The sequence below is a fragment of the Armigeres subalbatus genome, chromosome 3 (genome assembly GCF_024139115.2).
Source record: "Armigeres subalbatus isolate Guangzhou_Male chromosome 3, GZ_Asu_2, whole genome shotgun sequence".
Lineage (NCBI taxonomy): Eukaryota > Metazoa > Arthropoda > Insecta > Diptera > Culicidae > Armigeres > Armigeres subalbatus.
Window position 1 is genome coordinate 304,505,992 of NC_085141.1, and position 21,007 is coordinate 304,526,998.

At 41.6% G+C, this 21,007-nt stretch overlaps 1 protein-coding gene across 17 annotated transcripts in view; it reads left to right on the top strand.

Annotated features, from left to right (window-relative positions):
- The window catches only part of LOC134225065 (formin-J-like), a 455,409-nt gene extending 434,633 nt beyond the window's left edge, over nt 1–20,776 (top strand). For 13 of the 17 annotated variants that reach the window (XM_062704835.1, XM_062704838.1, XM_062704837.1 and 10 more), the window contains 2 exons: nt 3,048–5,600; nt 19,533–20,776. In XM_062704835.1, coding sequence (XP_062560819.1) covers nt 3,048–5,600; nt 19,533–19,893 — 2,914 coding nt within the window. In that variant the 3' untranslated portion in view covers nt 19,894–20,776. Of the gene's footprint in view, nt 1–2,249; nt 2,964–3,047; nt 5,601–19,532 lie in introns of all 17 variants that reach the window. The other 4 variants (XM_062704834.1, XM_062704841.1, XM_062704846.1 and 1 more) reach the window with 3 other exon arrangements.
- The last annotated feature ends 231 nt before the right edge of the window (nt 20,777–21,007 follow it).

A 21,007-nucleotide genomic window follows, 5' to 3' on the forward strand; every position in this document is an offset into this window, starting at 1 on the left:
GTCATTTTGTTGCAAGGCACAATACTAACTTCTGCTAAATGTACCCGGCCTATATGCTATGAATATAGTGTGACAAGAGCTGTTTCCAAACACTGAACTGAAATTTTCGTCTAAGCAGACTGTGATTTTCCTCGTTACTAACGATATCTACTGATTTGTTTGTTTCTCTGCCAACAAAGGAATTTCCACAAAAGTTTAAATTTTCCTATTTGTTTTACTATGCTTATTTACTTTACTTTCATTTCAGGTGTCGTTGAATAATGAAATATGTATCTAAAAACCAAGCATTGTAGTTTAAATAAGCAATTAAAATGGCCTTGCAGCTCCTCGAACATATGATCCATAGGCATGTGCTCATTCAGCAACGGTGAATGGTCTTGACTAACCGCAATATAATTCGTCTTGGGATCCACAGTGCTTATGTATATGGGGAAGCGGAAAATTTAACTAGAAGTGTCGGATAATCAAGAAGTTTCAACGATCTCGTGTGTTGTGGATAGAAAACAATCATGCTCGCACTTTAGTCGAATTAGCAAAGTGCTCAACCAAAGACTAATTGTTCAACTATTGACAGTTTAAACCTAGGTTTGAACGCAAACGAGCAAGATCATCTGCAGTCAAACCTCCAATAGTCGATGTTGAAAGGACGGGAAGGACTCATAGGAATATCGAGATGTGAAATAGAAAATCCTTTGGAAGGTGTTTGAATGAACCATCACAGTGGCCCAAAAATATGTTCAACTAGTCGACCCGGCAGACATTGTAAGCGAAAATGCGCGTTGTGGACTAGGTACCCATACGAAATTTTCATACAAATCCTAATTCCGCGTGGCCCGGACTCCCACATAAAATTATGTACCAAAATCAACCTTTTTCGTACATTTAGGGCCCCCGAAAACTGTCCGGCCCTGGATCCACAAATAATTACATTTTTTCACGGAATAATTCTTCCTGGGATCAGCAGTGTTTATGTTTATACAGTCGGAATTCGCTGGTTGGGATTTTAATACTTGGGTCACTTTTTAGTTGGGCCTCCGCTGGTTGGGCCATGGCCCAACTAAAAAGCAACCGTACGTCAAAATTCAATGTAAACACGGAAAACGGGATTGGGCGTCACTGGACATCATTTGTGATGTTCAAGTCGAAATACACGTGTTTAAATGGCTGTCAGTTGGCCCAACTAAAAAACCGAATTCGTTAGTTGGGCCGAGGTCGTGGCCCAACCAGCGAATCGCGACTGTATATGCATATGAAAACATGAAATGTTTCACTGTGGAATGCAAGGTTATGGTTTAGTTTGAATAAAACCTTTAACCGAAATCGATTTACAGCATGGCGCTGATAGCAACCTAATGATTGATAATACAAGAGAGAAAAACTGACCTAAGCCTATTATTTAATTGGTCACAATTGAAAACAAAATGTATTCAATAAAAGACGATGAACTGTATTTATCCTAAATGATTGCCGAATCGCTATTTTGAATTAAATTCATTTCGGTTACCATTTTTGTTATGTTGACATGTAATTCAACCAGAATGATAATAATGCTAGTTATCAATATAACTGGATAATTAAGTTTGTTATTAATAAGTTATTCTGCTTTGCACTCTGTCCAGCCGACTGTTATTCACATAAATGGTTATGACATCATGATGTGATTATAAATAGTAAATGCAAGATCGTAGAAAGCGTAGTGCTCTTCTCTCCTGCTCCTCAAGAAAGCGTAATTGGGTGAGTGCCTAGAGACGACGCCGTGCAATCATTCGATTCGAGTTCGATTCCCAGTGAATGCCAACATTTTTTTCAATGCGTAACGAAGTCGGTAAAGAAGATTTAACTATTTTGGTCGTTAAAACAGTGATGGCTGATAACTAAATAATAACTTAATTTGTTATTTGAGCGAATAACATGTATACCAAAATGTGTTATCAATTTGGTATCGGTGATAACCTAATTTGTTTTCAGTTAGTTATTACAGGAACAAAATTCTGGTATCATTTTTGTTATGTTGGCTGTTAATTCAGCCAAAATGATAACAAGTTCAGTTATCAATATGTTCGATAACCGGATAATACAATTTGTTATCAATTAGTTATTCATTTTTGCTCGGGTTCCTTCACACATTTGTTTAATCTCACATCTGTTTTCATGCATTTCCTGTATTTAACCGTTCAACCCCGCTAACCACCCCGCAACAATCAACTAACCGCAATCTCCGATTCCCAAATGCCCGACTTTCCTTCCAGTGATGCATCCTTTTTCAATCCCACCAATCAATATCAAGCCCAAGCCTTAGCCAAGCGTAGCTCTCTCAGCTGTACGGAAACCAGCCTGGGGGACACCAGCGACCTGTCGTCTCTCCGTACCGTGCCAAGTTTTGACACGTACGAAGAGTTCTTCTACTACTACGAAAAGAAGGACCATCTCAAAGCGAACAAAGCGTACGAAGACTACGGGGACGGCATGGAGAGTTTCCAGGAGGATGAAGAAGAGGAGATCCCGTTCACCAACACGATCCGAATGCCTCGGATACGGGAAGACAAAACGGGAAACCGTGGCCCCAAACGTGGTGGTTGCGGTGATTTTGAGGAGGACGATTTTCTTCCACCTTTCTACGATTCGAATGAGTTGCGAACACTCGCGGCTGGGTCTTCTACCAGTGGTGGTGGTGGTGGTTGCACTGCGCTATATGGTGAAGGTCCTCATGGAATAAGCTCCACTCGCAAGAAAAGTTCACGTATACCGAAGAAAGTCGCTAGAGATAGAAGTTTGCAACGGATGCAGGAGTTGAGCCATCAGCTCAAACAGGACGAGCTCGACCCCTGCGCCAGGAATAGTGGTAGTAGCGCTGTCAAACAGCCAGAGTTGCTTTCTAGACGGTTCTGTATGGAACGGGTAGAGTGCTTTGACTTGGCACGCGATCGGAACGAAATCATCCAGTACCATAACCAAGACAGCACGTAATTAAACTGAATGTTTTTCATGTGTGTTTTTCTTTTCTCTTTTTTCTTCCTTTTCTGTCTCTTGCTTCAATCTATTTACAGCGGACTATCTCCGGACAGGTATGATCCTTTTTTGTCTGCCAAGAGGCAGCTAGAGGAGTTGTTCTCTCCGTCTTCCAGTCACAATACCTCGACTTCACGACAACAGCCGAACAGCAGCAGTCGATCAACAACTCCACTGACTCCAACAGCCAGCAGCATGAGCAAATCCGTTGTGACTCCGACGAGCAAGACTTCCCCGGTAAACAACAGTAACTTTAGACGAGCGTCATCCCTCCGCATGCCCCGGAAAGTATCACGACCGATGTACATAGAGAAAGCCAAGTCCAACATTCAGAAAGGCATCACAGACGATGGTCCGGTTTCTCCGAACTTCCTGAAGTCCTCCGAGTACGACGAAATTCCGATTAAATCCGCCTTCAATGCAGTGCAAATGGCCGAGAAGCCTAAAATGCGCGACACCAACACTGTGAGAAAGAATCTCAAACTAGACATTAAAGATCCGAACATGCCCGCCCTGGATGTTCCGCTGTCAAAAACAGATTCGCTTGCCGTATTCCTAAAATACGAACACGAACTAAATCTGGCAGCAATGAGTGAGAAGGACATGAAAGACAAAAGCAATAGCTTGAGTAAACGATCCTTGTCGCTTGGGGGTCACGAAAGGAAGGAATCGATTCTCTACGGAGGCGTCACCAACAATGGTATTAAAACCGATCAATCGCCTCAAGATGAAAAAGACAAAGCGGATAGAATTCTTCAGGACATTCAGCCATTCAAAAAGCTTCCACAAAAGCTTATTCCGATTAAGTTAGAGCCTATTAACATAACCTACAGTAACAGTAGCAGCGATCCGAAGACTAACAGTAGTACCAACAATGGTAGTAAGAATAACATTAACAATAAAGTCAGTAACAATTTGAACAACACCAATATCAGTCCCATCAGCAAGCCAACCGTAATCTCATTGGATGCGATTCTCGGCAAAAAGCCAAAACCACCTGCCCCGCCTCAATCGGAGGAAAAAGAGATCCGCAAAAATTCAAACTATATCGATCCGAAGCTGATCAACAAATGCGACAACCTTCCAGTGATATCTACCAAGTTATCATCCTGCCAGCCCGAAGGTGGTGTAAGCACAATAGAAAGTTTGAAAAAATCGACCGATTCAAATCGACTAGCCGAATCTTCCAATAATTCACCCGAGAAATCAGGCGGTGGTGACAGTGGTGGCCCGAAACTAGTGGCCAATAATCTCGCTAACGAAACAAGTATAAATGACGACCCTTACGATAAAAGATCCCCGTTGACTCGGCAGAACGGTACTGAAAGCAGTACTAGCAATAGTAATAGTAGCAGAGACAGTAGTCGCGAGGAAAGTCCCGAAGAGCGGCAATTACGCAGCCCATTGACACCTAACCAAAGTCATCCGGATGATATCAAACCCCAGACCCCAGACTCCGGACTGGAACGAACAACTCCAAAGCCATCTACGCCGATTATGGTTCAGAAGAAACCAGAAAGGCCTCCACTACCTTCGTTCGATGACTTTGACTTTGACGAATTCATTTCCTCCTTCGAAGACGAAAGACGAACCTTCAAAAACGCCCTCTACTCTCGTAACACCAACCCTACTTGCAACACCAGTAGTAGTAGTTTTGTTCTGCATACCAACAACAGTAGTCTATTGGATAACAGTGTGAATTGTGTGACTAGTTTGAACGGTAGCGTTAGTAGAACCAACAGTCCTAGCCATTTGAATCCTCACAATAGCTCCTACTACAATCCTCTCAAAACCAATGGTAGATCCGAAGAGAAACAGACACCGACGACTCAACCCTCGAAAGAACCACCGCAAGTACCGCGACGGCGCCACATCGGAGAGCCTCTGCATCCTCCGTTGCAAAGCACGATTAGGAATCTTCCCAGCATCCATGGCAACAGCGCCCCCAAATCGGCGGAACCAACAACCCCAGAAATTAAGTCACCAAGAACCAACAACGCTTACGGAACGCCTAACGATTACATGAATAACAATAGCAAACCCGCTCCCACGTTAACTCGGGAAACCTCATCGGCGTTGCGGCTAGGCAGTGGTAAAACTTTTAACCTTCACCATCAGCCATTCCATCAATCATCAACAACACCGAACTACAACAGCCACAACAACAACAACAACACGATTTCAGCACACCTCGTCCCACAGCCATACACAGCTACAGGTTCGCCACTGCTGGAATACCGCGGCAGCATCAGCAACAGCCGGCACCAGTCTCCACAGTTGCCGTCGCCGGTGGCAGCAAACGGCAACAGTGGAACCGGTGGACCTGTCGCCGCTAGCGGCAACGGCAGTGGCGGTGGAATCAGCTTCGACGATCTCTCTCCGACAGAGCGGGACCTGATGAAGAGCGTCCAGGAGCTGGACCGGATGTGCGAATCGTCCTCGTCAATGTACCCAGCCGACTCGGACGAGATGTCCAGCGTTGAGGGCTACCCGGTGGATAATTCGTCGCGGGGTCATGGCGGAAGCGGGCGCAACTACCGGGAAGCGTCGGCCGAGGGATCCAAGTTCAGTGCCGATTCGGCGTACGGCAGGTGGGTACTTGATCTTTGCTAAGTTCTAAGAGGGATGACGGGAGTGTACGCTTGTAGTTTTTTGATTTTCAATGGTTGTTCACGACAGTAAAATAATTTAGGATACACCATGGATCAGTCTATGTGTTAATTGTGCTTCGGACTCTCCCGATACTATGCAACTGTTCCGTTCATCATGCTTGATCACGAACACCTTGTTTATGGGATTGGGACCAGCATTCTAATAACAAACTCTGCTTATGACATTTTTCTAGCTTCCAGAACTTTTTGAATAGTTGATTTCTTCTACATTTACAGAGTAGAAGCATAAGTACTCAAGAATCTGCAAAGTGCACGAGTTCTTGAGACGTGTTTTAAGTTTGGGCCGGAATTCCTCGATTCTGGGTCATCAGGCCGAATGGTCATAAGTCCATGACCAGAGCTTCATGTTACACGGAACAAAGAAACAGAATCAGCCGAAATTCGAGAACTAGTTAAACAACAGATTGGTGTTACTATCGATAATAATTTCGAAATTTACCGACTCTATAGTAGAGATCGCCAATGTTTCCTCAGTTAGCCAGTACATACTTACCATTGAAGGAAATCTGGACCTCGGAATCACTCATTCATACTGCCAAACATTGGCCAGATCCGTCCGAATAATTTACGATGTACCCAAGACCATTGAAAGATTTTTTTTCGGCCGGAACTCAAAAATGGACACGGAGTTAAACTCAGCTTGGTTTTATTTAACTTGTTGTTAACAAAGTGACCGTTCACGTCAAGCGGTTGCTTAATATTTACTAAAGATTTTCTCAACACGTGTTTCAAACGTTCAATGAAAGTCGTCTTCCTTCTTACTTCCGCCTACTTACCTTTCACCCCCTCTCGATCGTCTACTCCTATCATTTTCCTTAGTGTTACGAATCTACCGCCTTCTAATGCTTTGGTGAAAATGTCCGCCCATTTATCGAATGTCGAAATTGGTTCTACTACTAGCCTTCCTTCAGCAATGTGATCTCGCACAAATGGTATTTAATGTCGGGTTGCTGTTGGAATCGGCCAAGATAGCCAACTTTTACTTACTTACTTATGGGTCCTGTACACCTCCCGTGGTGCAAAGGGCCGACTTGAAAGATCTCCATCCTGAGCGTTGCCCGGCTATCGCTTTAACCTGTTGCCAGGATAGATTTCGGTCGACTTCTTTTATTTCTTTATTGAGGCTTCGCCGCCATGAGCCTCTGGGTCTGCCTCTGCTGCGATGTCTCGCTGGGTTCCAGTCTAATGCTTGTTTACAGATTTCGTTTCCGCCCCTACGTAGAGTGTTGCCGACCCAGCCCCACTTCCGATCCCGAATTTCTGTTGCTATCGGCCTCTGGTGACAACGACGATGGAGCTCGTTGTTTGAGATCCAGTTGTGAGGCCACCAGGCCCGAATTATATACCGCAGGCATCTGTTAATGAACACCTGCAGCCGTTGAGTGTTCTCCACTGATACACACCATGTTTCGCTAGCGTATAACAGCACAGATTTCGCGTTAGAGTTGAAAATTCGTATTTTGGTGCGTTCACTTATCTGCCTGTTTTTCCAGATATTTCTTAAACTCGCAAAGGCAGCCCTTGCTTTCTTTATCCGTGCGCCTATGTCGATCTTAGTACCGCCGTCTGACGCCATTTGGCTACCAAGATATTGGAAGCTTTCAACATTCTCCACTGGTTGCCCGGCTACTGTGAAAATGGAAGGAGTCACCGTGTTTACATCCAACGATTTGGTTTTGTTGACGTTGATGACTAAACCTGCCGAAGAGGAGCGCTCGGCAAGGTCGTTGAGCTTACTCTGCATATCAGAGCGCCGTTGCGCGAGGAGTGCAACATCATCCGCCAATTCGAAGTCATTTAGGTGCTCCATGGTTATAGGCTGTCATAACAGCCCGCGGTTTGGTTCACGGTCAATCGCATCTACCAGAATCTTGTCGATTACGATGAGGAACAGTAACGGTGATAGAATACATCCTTGCCTCACACCAGCTACGACCCGGATAGGGTCGGACAAGACCCCATTGTGCAGCACTTTACACGAGAAGGCCTCGTACTGTGCCTCGATGAGGCCGATGATTTTCTCAGGAACTCCCTTGCGACTCAGGGCGCCTCTCATATTCTCGTGATTGAGACGGTCGAAAGCTTTTTCGTAGTCAATGAATACCAAGTAAAGGGAGGTAGGATAGGGATAGCCAACCGGGTAGCAGATATCCGGACGAGTGGACATCATGACATACATGAGACTTCCTAGAAGTTCACGGTAGGGCCCCGAACGAGGCTCTTTTACGACTGATTCTAATTTCAATCCTTTTCCCATAGGTGTCCTTAAGGGATTGCAATCAGTTATGCCGAATTTCTCCAAAAGTCTAGCAATGGTGGATGTTAATCGACACGATTAGCGCACCTCACTTTGGTCATTTTGACCCACTATCCCCAACAGCCAACGGTGAGTGTGATAGGAGTGCACTCAACTGATAAGATACTTCTGCACTCATATGAGAGTTGGCGCGAAAGGTAATAAAAACAAAAAGCGAAATAGGATAGACAAAACTCGTTCAACGTTGTTCAACATCTTTCCACGCATTCCATAGAATATTAGTAAATTAATTAAGATACCAAGTGAATTAAACCATACAAATATCGGTAAGCTAATTCCTTATGAATACAGTGATAGTGAAATCAAGATTTCTCTCTAAAAATTAGGCTACGACCAGCTATAGTGTATCAGCATATGTGCTAAGGTAGTACACGATTTTGCTATCAGAACCGGTGAGAAAATTACAAAATTTCCCACATTATCGAATTAAACATGAATTATACCGATATCATACAGCTCGATTTGCACATACCCGTAAACTAGAAGTCCATCCGGCTCAATTAGTACCCGTAGCGAAGGCCAGTGAGGACACTAAACGTAAGTGCAAAATATGATTTATATAATGTTAAGCTCTAAGGATACTACTATGTTGTACCCGTCTTCAGGGGTTCACAAGGCCACTTTCACAGTACATTTTACCCAAGCCTAAAATTGTATGAAGATAAATTCATGCTGATGAAGAATTTCATAAATCTCGTGTAGTAAATAAGTTCTATGTGTCTTCTAATAGGAAAATTATATTCTCCAATTCATCAACGGATTACGTGCGTATCAAACTCATTTCCGTGACGGAGAATTATAATTCCGGAACCTCTCGTTGAAACGACTTTCAACAGTGGACGCCTGAGACAGCTTCATGATACCTGCGTCCCTATCATAGTCGATCTTGATGCCGAGAAAATGTTTAATCGAGCCACAATCAGTCATTTTGAAAGCTTGAGCCAACCTCTTTTTCAACGCTTGGATTGCTTTGAGATTTGTGCCTACAGTTAATAAACCATCGACGTACAGCACGAGAAGAACCGCATCTTTACCGTTTTTGCTGAACCATACGTAAAGGCAATAGTCGTGGGTCGAACGCACAAACCCAAGTTTCCACAACACATCATTGAATTTATCGTTCCAGCAGCGGGGTGACTGCTTTAGCCCATATATAACGACTTTCGTAAACGGCACGCCGTTCCAGGAGAAGCTTGTACTCCGCCAGAGCGTAAGTTTCCTGGTAGTCCATACCAGGCTTTTACAGATAGCCCTTCACGACAAGCCGTGCCTTGCATTTGACTGCTTTTCCATTTTCGTCCTCCTTTACACGGAAAACCCACTTGGATTTTAGTGGCATTAATGACCGCGGACGCTGTACCAACTGCCACACATTGTTGGTTTTCAAGGATATCAATTCATCCTCAACCGATTGCAACCAGGAATCACGATCGTCTCGACCAGCAATCTTGCTATACGTGCACGGTGGTTCTGTTAAAGACGTTGCTCTGAATCCAGTAAAGAAATCCATAAACTTACCTGGGAGATTGCGCTCCCGTTCGCTTTGCCTCGTGGCTGACTCCTCACAGTCTCCACTTCTTGATTGCGAAGGGAGCGCGCCAGGCTTGTATCCACCGGGTGGTGCATAATCGAACTCATTGTCGCTTGCAACATCAATGCCATGGAACTCTTCATCACTGGATTCGGAACGTGCTGGAGTTCCAGGCTCCCCCTCTTGCTGATAACGTAGTGGAATAATCAAAGGAACATTGCTCTCGACGTTTGTCTTGATTTCGAGGAACGGAAAGCTGTTCCTATCAAACTTCACGTCACGTGCTCTGAAAACCCTCCTGATAGCCCGATCCCATAGGCGGTAGCCATTCGGGCGTACCCAATCATCACACCTTCTCGGCTTTTGCTGTCCAACTTCTTTCGTTTTTGAGCAGATACCCACGTAAAAAGCTTTGCAGCCAAAGATGCGAAGCTTATCGAAATCTGGTTTTGCCTTCAGCCAAAATTCGGCAGGAGTATCACGTGCTTCTAGAGCTACAGTTGGACTGCGATTCATCAGTTACGTCCCCCACACACTTTTTGGCATGAGTCAATCGGCATCGTTCGCACCTTTTCAACCAATGTTCGATTGAAGCGTTCCGCAACACCGTTTTGTTGCGGAGAATAGGCAACCGTAGACTGAATCTGCAGATGCACCTGGATTCCTTTTTGTTAATAGTACTTCAGTTGCTCGTTTGAACAGTACTCCCGACCCTGGTCCACAATCAGCTTGCTGGTTTTCTTCTCGAAATGGGTCATCGCCTCATACTCCTTGAAGCGATCGAATACGTCTGAATTTTTCTTGATCGGATAAATAATGGCGAAATGTGTGAAGTCGTCGATGAACGACACAAAGTATCTGGAGCCGTCCCATACCGGGGGATCAATTGGTCCGCACACATCGGAATGCACCCTCTCTAAAGGCTGAAGCCATTAGAGACCCAGGGAGTGGAATTCAGGTCCTAGACGAGGACCAACAAAGCCCCAAGCTGCTGGTCTAGAGCCACGGCAGCTTCCGGGGTGGGCACTCAAGGCTCCTTTTGTTATTCCTCTCTGGTCCTCAGGGTCGTTTTAATTCCTGTGGTGGCCTGTGGAGATAATTCCTTTTGGTTTTGATGTTCTGTTAAGTTTTATGTGGTGGAAAAACGGACAATAACTAAGTGGACTGAAGCAACGGAAAACAAGATTTTTGAACTTAGGACTAATTGGACAGCTGTGGTTCGGAGGGCCATACAATTTTTGATGAAATTAATTTTATTTAAAGACTAAAGAAGGGAAGGGATAATGGGTCGAGCTCACCGGTTCGTTGCGGCCGTTGTTGTTTTACTGGATCGCTTCACTGGCTTCTTCTTCATTGCCAGGCTTTTGCAGATGAGGCATTCCACGGGGGCATGTCAGTCGATCCTGAGCGACCATTTCGAAAATATTTGAAACTCTGCACAGTTTTTCAATTTCATCTAAATCGTCATTTTTCGATATCAAATCTTCATATTGAGTCACGACTAACTTTTCAAAAGGGTGTATGTGAAAATGGTTCAAAAATATTTAAAAAGCTGCACAGCAAAAACGGAATGTTCGATTGTTATGATTTTTTCAGCAAAGTTAGACAACTAAATGGTGATTCTTAAGAAAATGTGCACAGTAAAAAAAAATTTTTTTTTGCCTTTAAAAATATCATTGTTGTCACAAAAACTCAAATATCTCAAAACCCTATCTTTTTTCGAACGTAATTTTTTTAGGGAAAACGGTCCATTATATTAGCTATCGACCATAAAAATTTGGTGATGGTAAACTAATAAACAAAAAAGTTATGACATTTCAAACATTTCACAATTTTCACATTTAGTAAAAAAAATTTAAGAAGTATTAAGTGCTGAGAGCCTTGCCACCGTACCATCAGCGAAATCTGTTTCAACAAATCAATCGGAAGATGAGTGTATCCAAAAGGTCAACATCGAACGCTTTAACGAGGGCATAGCTGGGATAAAAGTGACTCCGATTAAATGGAGTAAGATGGACTACGTTTATTACCCGGAGAAAAAATACCGTGAAATAAACGAATCTGTACGAAGAAACCTCTTCAAATTAGGACCTGATGATGTGGAAAATACAGACTACGATGAGGTAATTATAAATATGAAGGAAAGGTTCTCGAATGCAGCCACGACAAGGAAAGAAAAATTATTGATTTTGTCGATGCTGCCAAGTTCGTGGTCCATTCAGGATGCCATTGATGAGTTCAAAACCAATAGAAATACAGTAAAAGAGGCAAAACAATTGAAGAATAACTGTCTTTCAACCAAAAATACTAGGTCTAGTACTGCATTAACAGATGAGACAAAAGAAATAGTAGTTCAATATTTTGAAGATGATGAAGTAAGTCGAGCTATGCCTGGTCAAAAAGATTATGTATCAGTAAAAAAGATGGAAAGCGTCAAGCAATCCAAAACGATTAATGATGACGACTTTGAAAGAAGCGTACACACGCTTCAAGGAAATTCACGATAATATTAAAATAGGTTTTCCTCATTTGCAAGCCTTCGGCCAAGGCAATGTAAGCTTCTTTCCAATTCAGGAACACATAATGTGTGTGTGCACAACCCATGAGAATATTAATCTTATTTTACATAGTTTGAAAAGAATCAATTTAACAAAGGATATTAAAATGTTAACTGGTAGTCTTTTGTGTGAAAATACAACATCAAATTGCTATCTACGATCTTGTTCGGATTGTCCAGATTCTTCATCATTGGAAAATACTTTTATTCGCTGAGTTTGAAGAAAAATATATTGATCAGTTATCATTTGAGCAATGGGTGACCACGGATAGGTGTGACATAGAAACTATTGTAAAACCTGTAGATGAGTTTGTGTCATATTTTTGCTTGAAATTAGTAAGTTTAATCCCTCACGATTTCATTAAAACAGAACAATCCAGCTTTTTAAAAAATACGAAAAATACATTACAAAATGGTGAATTTTTAGTCATTTGTGATTTTTCTGAAAATTACAGCTTTGTATTGCAAGATGAAGTGCAGTCCCATCACTGGAACGTACAACAAGCTACAATTCATCCATTCGTTATTTATTTTAATGGAAGTACGCAAATTGAACACTTAAGTTTTATTATAATTTCCGAAGATTTAAGACAGTTTTATACTGGTTTTGTAGCACTCTTGTAGAGTAAATTATGGTCTTCAAGAGCGTTATAAAACTTAAAATGTTACTTGGGTTGTGATGCTATTGGAGGAACAATAAAGCGCATGGCCACAAGAGCAAGTTTAGCCAAAGAACGTGAGCATCCAATTAAAACTGCGAAAGAACTTTTTGATTGGGCAAATCGTAGAAAAGAAAAAGATTTAACCAAATTATCATTTTGTTTTACTACTACTGAAGAGTACGAAATAAAGGCTTCAGAGCTCAGCGAGCAATTTAATAACGCGAAAACGATCCAAGGAACCCAAAAATTTCACTGTTTCATTCCATTGTCGGAAAATAAAATTAAAGCAAAACTATACTCAAACTGTGCTGATAATAATTCAAAAGTGTTCGATATTTTAAAAATTTGGATAAAAATAAATAAAAAATAAGTATTAATAAACTGTTTTCATGATATCATAACCCATACCAAAATTCAAACCCAAAACTCTTAGAGTTTCTATAACAACATTGTGTAACTGCCACATTTAATTTAATACTTAGGATAATATTAATTCATTTTTATTTATTTATACATATAATATTTATACATATAATATACATAATATCGATGAATACATAAATATGGAATATCATACAAACAACTTGTTTAACTCACGCAAGGCCCTTAACAATAAAATCAGCATCAAACTGCGATTCTTGAAAAAAAATACACGGAAATTTTTTTTTGTTTACTATATGTGAAAATTGTGAAATGTTTGAAATGTCATAACTTTTTTGTTTATTAGTTTACCATCACCAAATTTTTATGGTAGATAGCTAATATAATGGACCGTTTTCCCTAAAAAAAATACGTTCGAAAAAGATAGGGTTTTGAGATATTTGAGTTTTGTGACAAAAATGATATTTTTAAAGGCAAAAAAATTTTTTTTTACTGTGCACATTTTCTTAAGAATCACCATTTAGTTGTCTAACTTTGCTGAAAAAATCATAACAATCGAACATTCCGTTTTTGCTGTGCAGCTTTTTAAATATTTTTGAACCATTTTCACATACACCCTTTTGAAAAGTTAGTCGTGACTCAATATGAAGATTTGATATCGAAAAATGACGATTTAGATGAAATTGAAAAACTGTGCAAAGTTTCAACTCAATAGAAAATCATTAATTAAAAATTTTCTTAAATTTTGATGCTGTTGCTTGGAATCGCTCAGATGTGAACGGCCATTGTTTCGCGGGTCAGGAGGGTGGTAACAAGGCCGCGTTGCTCGCGCTAGAGTACCGTCGAATGGTTCTCTACATTCATTGCTTCTCAAGATCGCACGTGACGCATAAACCAACACTGTTTAGCTTTGGCTCGAGATCTGTTACCATACCATGTGCATGTCTAACCAAAGTATCCATAGCTTGTTGACTAGCATGTCCCAGACGACGGTGCCAAAATGTACTTACCTCAGATTTGCACAAGTGTGCCAAGTATTCAATCGTTTCTAGCTCTAGCTCCAACTCATAGAGATTTCGTCGTAATTGGGCAATCACATCGTCATTGTGTTTCATTACAGAGCCTTCTCCGTACCAGTTTGTAGCGTGAAGAGCACATGGATGCAAGCTTTTGACCACTTTTTCAACGACAGCAGATTACCTCTCACATCAGGCAAGATAACTAGCAACCCTATAACCAGAGACCGCCGGAGTGAAAAACTGTCGAAATGGCAACGTATGAAAATGCATGAAATCGTAACAATGATTCTGGCATCACTTGAACTTTTTGCTTGCTTCTTATGGATGCAAAAAGTAAACAAGTCGAAATGGAACCGCTTTTGACGGTTCGATTGGAAACAAGATGGCGTCTTCGCCGATCTCTTATTCTAGTATCTCTAAAGATAACCACGTTTTTCATTTCAAACCACATACCTTCTTTAGTGGTACACCTCATGACGACTTCGTACTCACCGATAAGTGAAACTCCGTCTTTAGTTCCTGTTATTCACTATGTGATCCCTACATCCGGAATCGATAATAAAAACAGCGCTGTGCATTTTCTCCACCGCATTAGCTTGATTGACCATGAAGATAACGGCTTTACATCCCACCAGTGGCGTAGCCAGAAAATTGGTCTGGGGGGGGGGGGTTTCCGAACATTTTTTAATTTCGAGAATGTTCGAAAAAAAAATTCTTCTAAAAATGTTGTCTCTGTTGTCTCTATGTCCAAAACCACCCCCGTGGCTACGCCACTGCATCCCACAACAGTGTTTGCGTCGGCTTCCACTTTCTTGACCCGACAATTCTTCTTTATATGACCAATTTTTCCACAACGGTAATATTTTCCGTTGAACTTTTTCTGCTTCTTGCCACGACTGCCAACAAAATATGCTGATTTTTCTTCCATCAAGTAGTCCGCACGATCCGCACGTTTCAACTCCTGCCCTAACAATCGTTGCTTAGCGATGTACATGTTGAGCTCATCCTGAGCATGAGCATGAGCATGATTGACCGCCCACGGTTGCTACTCCGTTATTGCCAGGTCAGCTGTAATTACACAGAGAACCAACAGATGAAGTTTGGGACTAACATCATCTTCAATGTGTAAGAACTGGTGACCAAAAAATAAGCAATACCAGCGCCGGCCGTGTCCGAATGCAGGTCAATTAAGGAATGGGTAGGAAAATGTTGACATGATACTCGCTTTGATAGAAGCCGACGAGTCATCTGCACTTCCACGAGAAATCACTGGGATGTTGGATATATGGGGTAGGTATTGTGGCAGGGTTCGTTTTGGTAAACGGTATGCCGTGTATAGCGTGTATTTTGATCAATTCAAAACATAATCGAACGAGCACTAATTATTTTAATTACCAACCGCACTAGGCAGAACAAAATTGTCGATGAACGGCCGATCTCTCTGCTAACCGTACAAAGCAGAACAACATTTTTGATGACCGGCCGATCGTTCTGCTTACTGACGCGAACTGAATCTTCACTTTTCTAATTAATTTACTCACCCGCACAAAGCAGAACAACATTTCGATGATCGGGCGATCATTCTGCTAACCGTACAAAGCAGAACAAATTATGTGATGACCGGCCGATCGTTCTGGCTACTAAATAAATCACGACTGTATGTGACCTCTGAATGTTGAACTTGAAAACACGCCCCAGAGACGTTCAAGTATCTAGGAGTATCAAACCCCCTGTCGGAATTGAGTGAAAAAGTAGATCATGTTTGTTTGTTGATACATGAAAGTGTGAAAATAGTGATCATAGATCACAAAGTACATATGTGGAAACTGATTTAAATGTTCGAAAAAGTGTTCAATGATTTTTTGACTAGTGAAAGAAACCTGATTACAACAGAAACATAAATTCAATAAATCCTAAAAAAAAATATGTTTTATCACTTCAAACTTATGAGACTTAACACATATCAACGTTTTCACACATACTGGCAAATATACTGGTATAAAGATTAACCTGTCAAAATCCAGGTCAGAATTCACAATACATCAAAAGTTATGTGTATTTCAAAATTAATGTTATTTGGACATTTCTTGGAAATTTTGATTTTTTAGATTTTTTTGCTGAAACACATAAAACTAATACATTTGTATGAACACATGCAGAGAGAGAGAGCCGAATAATTCAAAACAATTACTAAAATATAAAAGTTTCTTTTTTTTTTAATTAAAAACTTCGTTTCTGAAAATTTGCAAATATTGAGTCGTGTCTGCATTTCATGAAACTGTCGATATGTTGCAGAGCTTGCTAACTAGCAATTGTAGACCTATTTCACTTAAGACCATTGCCAGTTAAACAAACGAGCGATTGAAAGTGAAACAATCGCTATAAAAAAATTCTAAAGACAGCCCCTCTGGTGAGCCATAATAAAACGTCCAGTTTTCATACATTTTTCTTTTAGAACATGTTTAAACGAATCTAATTTTTTACTAAACAAGTTATATATAGAGTATTTTTTATCATTTTTATAAAATGTTATCAAAACTTTCGCTTTAAAATAGTTACACTTGCATTAACTACAACTAGAACTCGTTCAGGTTAGACAGTTTCAAGATTTGGCCTTATTCACATTCATGGTGAATGATCCGCTGGATGAAACAACCTCACACATCGAACTTTTTACTCTAGAGTAAGAAGTATTGTATTGCCGAGCATTCTCTTCCAACGGAAATTTCACTCACTCTTCATTAAAAGCGGAAGTGAGTAGTTCCACTTCCAACAAAAATCAATGAAACCTCAAAATGAGCGTGTAAGCTGTCGACTTTTGTCAAGATCAGTAAGGGCTCGATCATTCAGCAACCCGTCAGTAAATTATCTCTGAGGGCAATCTAGAAAAATGCTGCCTGGAGGTCCTTCAGTGTGAAAGCCCATCACCACTCTCTGGCCAACAATTCGTTGTCTGAACTCCGCCAACAACAAAGTCACCGCGCTTGAAATTTTGTTGTCATTTAGTATAAGTCACTGCAACCAGCGTTACAAATCTGCTACCAGTGATATTACTGGCTTCAGGTGGTATCAGTTACACGGTGAATCGATACTCATCAATACAATAAATCAATCATTTGGTAGCTTGCCAGTCTCAGATGCCCGACATGGAAGCGCGATGCATGGTGGACCCCTGGTGCTAGGGCCCCTCCACAACTCTGCCCAACTGTTCTTTGTTTGTTTGAATAGTTAGGCAGAGCTGCGGAAAAACCCCTACACCAGAAGTCCACCACACATCACACTTCCAAACCTGACATCCCTGACCTCCTGCACCGATAAACCCCGATCCATCGCATAACTAATACCACCTGAAGCCGATGGGCTCTGAAGACGCATAAAGCTGACTATCAGTCTAAATTGATAGCCCAAACCGTACATAGCGCCTTTTCTAATCTATTCCGTTTAGAACATCCGCTAAATTAGTATAGTTAGGAGAGGATCTGTATGTTATATGTAAAGGAAGAAAACAAATTCTTAGCGTTAAATTAGATGGATCTTACTTGAATAAATTGATGATGTTGAAGGCTTGAGGAATTCATTAGGTCATCCACCCTATCGGGACATCAGTTTGAGATGATTCAATCAAGGCTCGGTTGATTTCTATTTCTTCCTGTTTAAAATCCGGTGGGGAACTTCAAAAATGTATTCCATTCCAACTAAAGGGTAGAGTTCGGATGAAAACCGTACACTTTAAATTTTCACTTTTTCACATGTTTTGACGGGAGAAAAACAGTTTCGCGTCCGTATTTGGACATAGTTTACTACGATCCTCTGTACATGTTGAGCTCATCCTCGTCGATATTCTCCAGTTACAAGGGGATCGTAACTGTCTGGTAACGTTAGGAACAACTGGGAAATCAAATCGTTTTCCTCCAGTATTGCACCCGCAGACTTAGGCTGTCGCACCAGCTCGTCGAACACCACAAAATGGCTTCTCATCGGCGTGCCTTCCTTCATCCTTAGGGCCGATGCCCACGTAGCGTTTTTTCAAGCTGCGTGCACGCCGCGTCCACGCAAGATACCCAGCATCAAATGTAGTCGTGCACACGTTTACGTGTGCATTGCTCCATTTGATGCTGGGTACCTTGCGTGAACGCGGCGTGCACGCAGCGTAAAAAACCGCTACGTGGACATCGGCCCTTAATCTGGCCAGCTGCTTGCGCAAGAGAGTATGACTCGCCACGGACTTTTTCGCAAACGTGTCCTCCAATGCTTCCCGCATTCCTTTTGCCGTCGTCTTGTCCCGCACGATTCCAAGGCACTCGTCGCCAACGAATCCAACCAACAATGACTTGGCTTTCCGGTCCATTTTCATAAAATTGTTTACCGCTGCACCTTGCCCTACAGGAACGTCCTGTGCGACGCTTCGGCGGCTTCCAGAAACAACCGCACTCGAAAACGCCAGTTTTCGAAGTTTGTTCCCGTCAGCTGGAGAATACCAGCACCATCCTTCACTGAAGAGCCCATAACCTGAAAGATTTCTTTTCGGCCGGAACTCAAAAATGGACACGGAGTTAAACTAAACTTGGTTTTATTTAACTTGTTGTTAACAAAGTGACCGTTCACGTCAAGCGGTTGCTTAATACTAAAGATTTTCTCAACACGTGTTTCAGGCATTCAATGAAAGTCGTCGCCTACTGCGATTTGAAATTCAAAAACTAACACATAGCAAGGCGATGGATTTAAACAAGTCGCCGCCTACTTCGTGTTCAACCCCAAATCGATTCCATATCCATTCTCTTTAATCCGCATCATACGTGCGCGGACGTACGTCGTCAGTTTTTGACTTGTTTTCAGCCAACTCAAGCCGATCTTAGAGTCGGTCCAGAAGTACATCTTGGTAATATCCACCATCATCTCCGTTTAAAAAGGATCCATGCGCCTTTGGTTTTGCGTCAATGGCCAAACAAAGTTGTCGTCATTCGTCAACGCTGTTGTGAGACAGGTGCCAGGCGTTCGATGTTTCAGCTATTTCAGGGTTCCAGGAAAGGCATTTTTTAAGCCGGTTGCTTTAAAAAATCAAAACCGGGATAACTGATTTGAATTTGTTTTTCACATTGTCAGAAGCGTTGAAGCTGGACGAAACTCACGATGCCGGTAAACGTGAACGTTTCGTCTGAATTTACTTCGTGAACAACCATTAAATTATTGAATAAATCACCAACAGCTACTACTCCAGTTACCTGCAGTAAACAAATTTTACCTACCATGCCATGTAATTCAAAACCATTCCACAAATAATTCATAATCAATAATCAAATAATCTCCCGCCTTTGCAATTGATGCCCATTCCATCGTCATCCGCTGCCAACTAACCCCAACCCGAACTCTAAACTATCGTCCAGCAGCTTGTCCCGTCAGTCGCCACCGGAGCAGCAACATCACACGATCCGGCGTGCATACGGCCATCACCGAGGGGGCAGCAAGTCCACCAGCTCCACTAGTCAGCAGGATGGGTTCGACAACTCGAGCGGATCCGAATCCTCCCTGCCACCGATCACGGCCACCCTCAAGGCCCAGAAGGCGGAACTACACGCCCATGGTGGCACAACCGGCAGGGTGGACCACAGTAAGGTGGCAGCTTCTCTGGGCGGCACCCAGCAACAAATAATGTCCAAATTTTGCCACGAATGTGGCTCACGCTTTATGATCGATACGGCCAAATTCTGCATGGAGTGTGGCATACGGAGGATAATGGTAGACTAGAATTTTTCCCTTTTATCGAGTTTTTATAAGACAAGTTTATATGAAAGCGCACGTCTTCTTTATTTGTTCGTGGATCTGAGCAGAAGGCATTGTTAGGATTGTGCAACAAAGATAATAAATTCTAGTGGCATAACATTTTCCAATTAACATTCGTAATCCTGTTTTGTATAATACGTATTTGTTAAAAACCATTTTTTACGTTTGTTTCTCTTAAGTTACCATTTGATAATTAAATTTAACACAAGAACAAAAAATGAAAGTCAAACACTTTTAGAAGAAGAAACCCCACATATTAACAAAGACTGAATCTGCAAACATACAAATGAAAGATTTGGGCCAACCGCATAAGTTGGCTTCAATTATTATCCGCTATTCCCAATAAACTAACTTTCCATAAATACTATCTACAAACACATTAGCACCGTAATTTGAATTAGTCGTTTAAACATAAAACCACTTGAATAAGAAAACAGGCAGCATATGTTTTAAATTACTTTCTGGAAAACTTTGATTTGAAAATGCATAGATTGTCCCCCTTTGCTAACATAGGGGAAAACAGCATAAACAGTAAAGCTCGGATATAAACCAGCACAGAAAAGTAGGTATTTCTTCTCTTTGAAAACTATTTATATTATTTATGCACGAAACGCAAAGTTGACCAGCGAAAAACGAAGGAGAGAACAGTTTTACTGTGACGAAGAAAAAAAAGGAAGTTTACGCTTGTTTTTGAATCATAAATTTTGATACAAAAGTAAAATTGGGGCACAGACGCCAAATAGAAAGATACACTTGTGAAATAACGATAGTTGTGAAAGTACCGTGTTTAAAAGTGCATTTTAACAACTTAACATCAGTCAAATACATAAACGGAGAATATTATGGATGACGTTAGTTTAAAATGTGTTGAATATCCGAAATCCTCCTCGCAACACTTAGGAATCAAACTTGGGGAATTGTAAAACGAGACTCGATTCTGATTGCTAAATCTTTCTTAATCATATCGTGCAATTAATCATACCTACCTACCAAATTAATCATATCGGGCGGCATTGAGGATGGTGATCGCTCGAAAGTTCTCACACTCCAGCTTGTCGCCTTTCTTGTAGATGGGGCA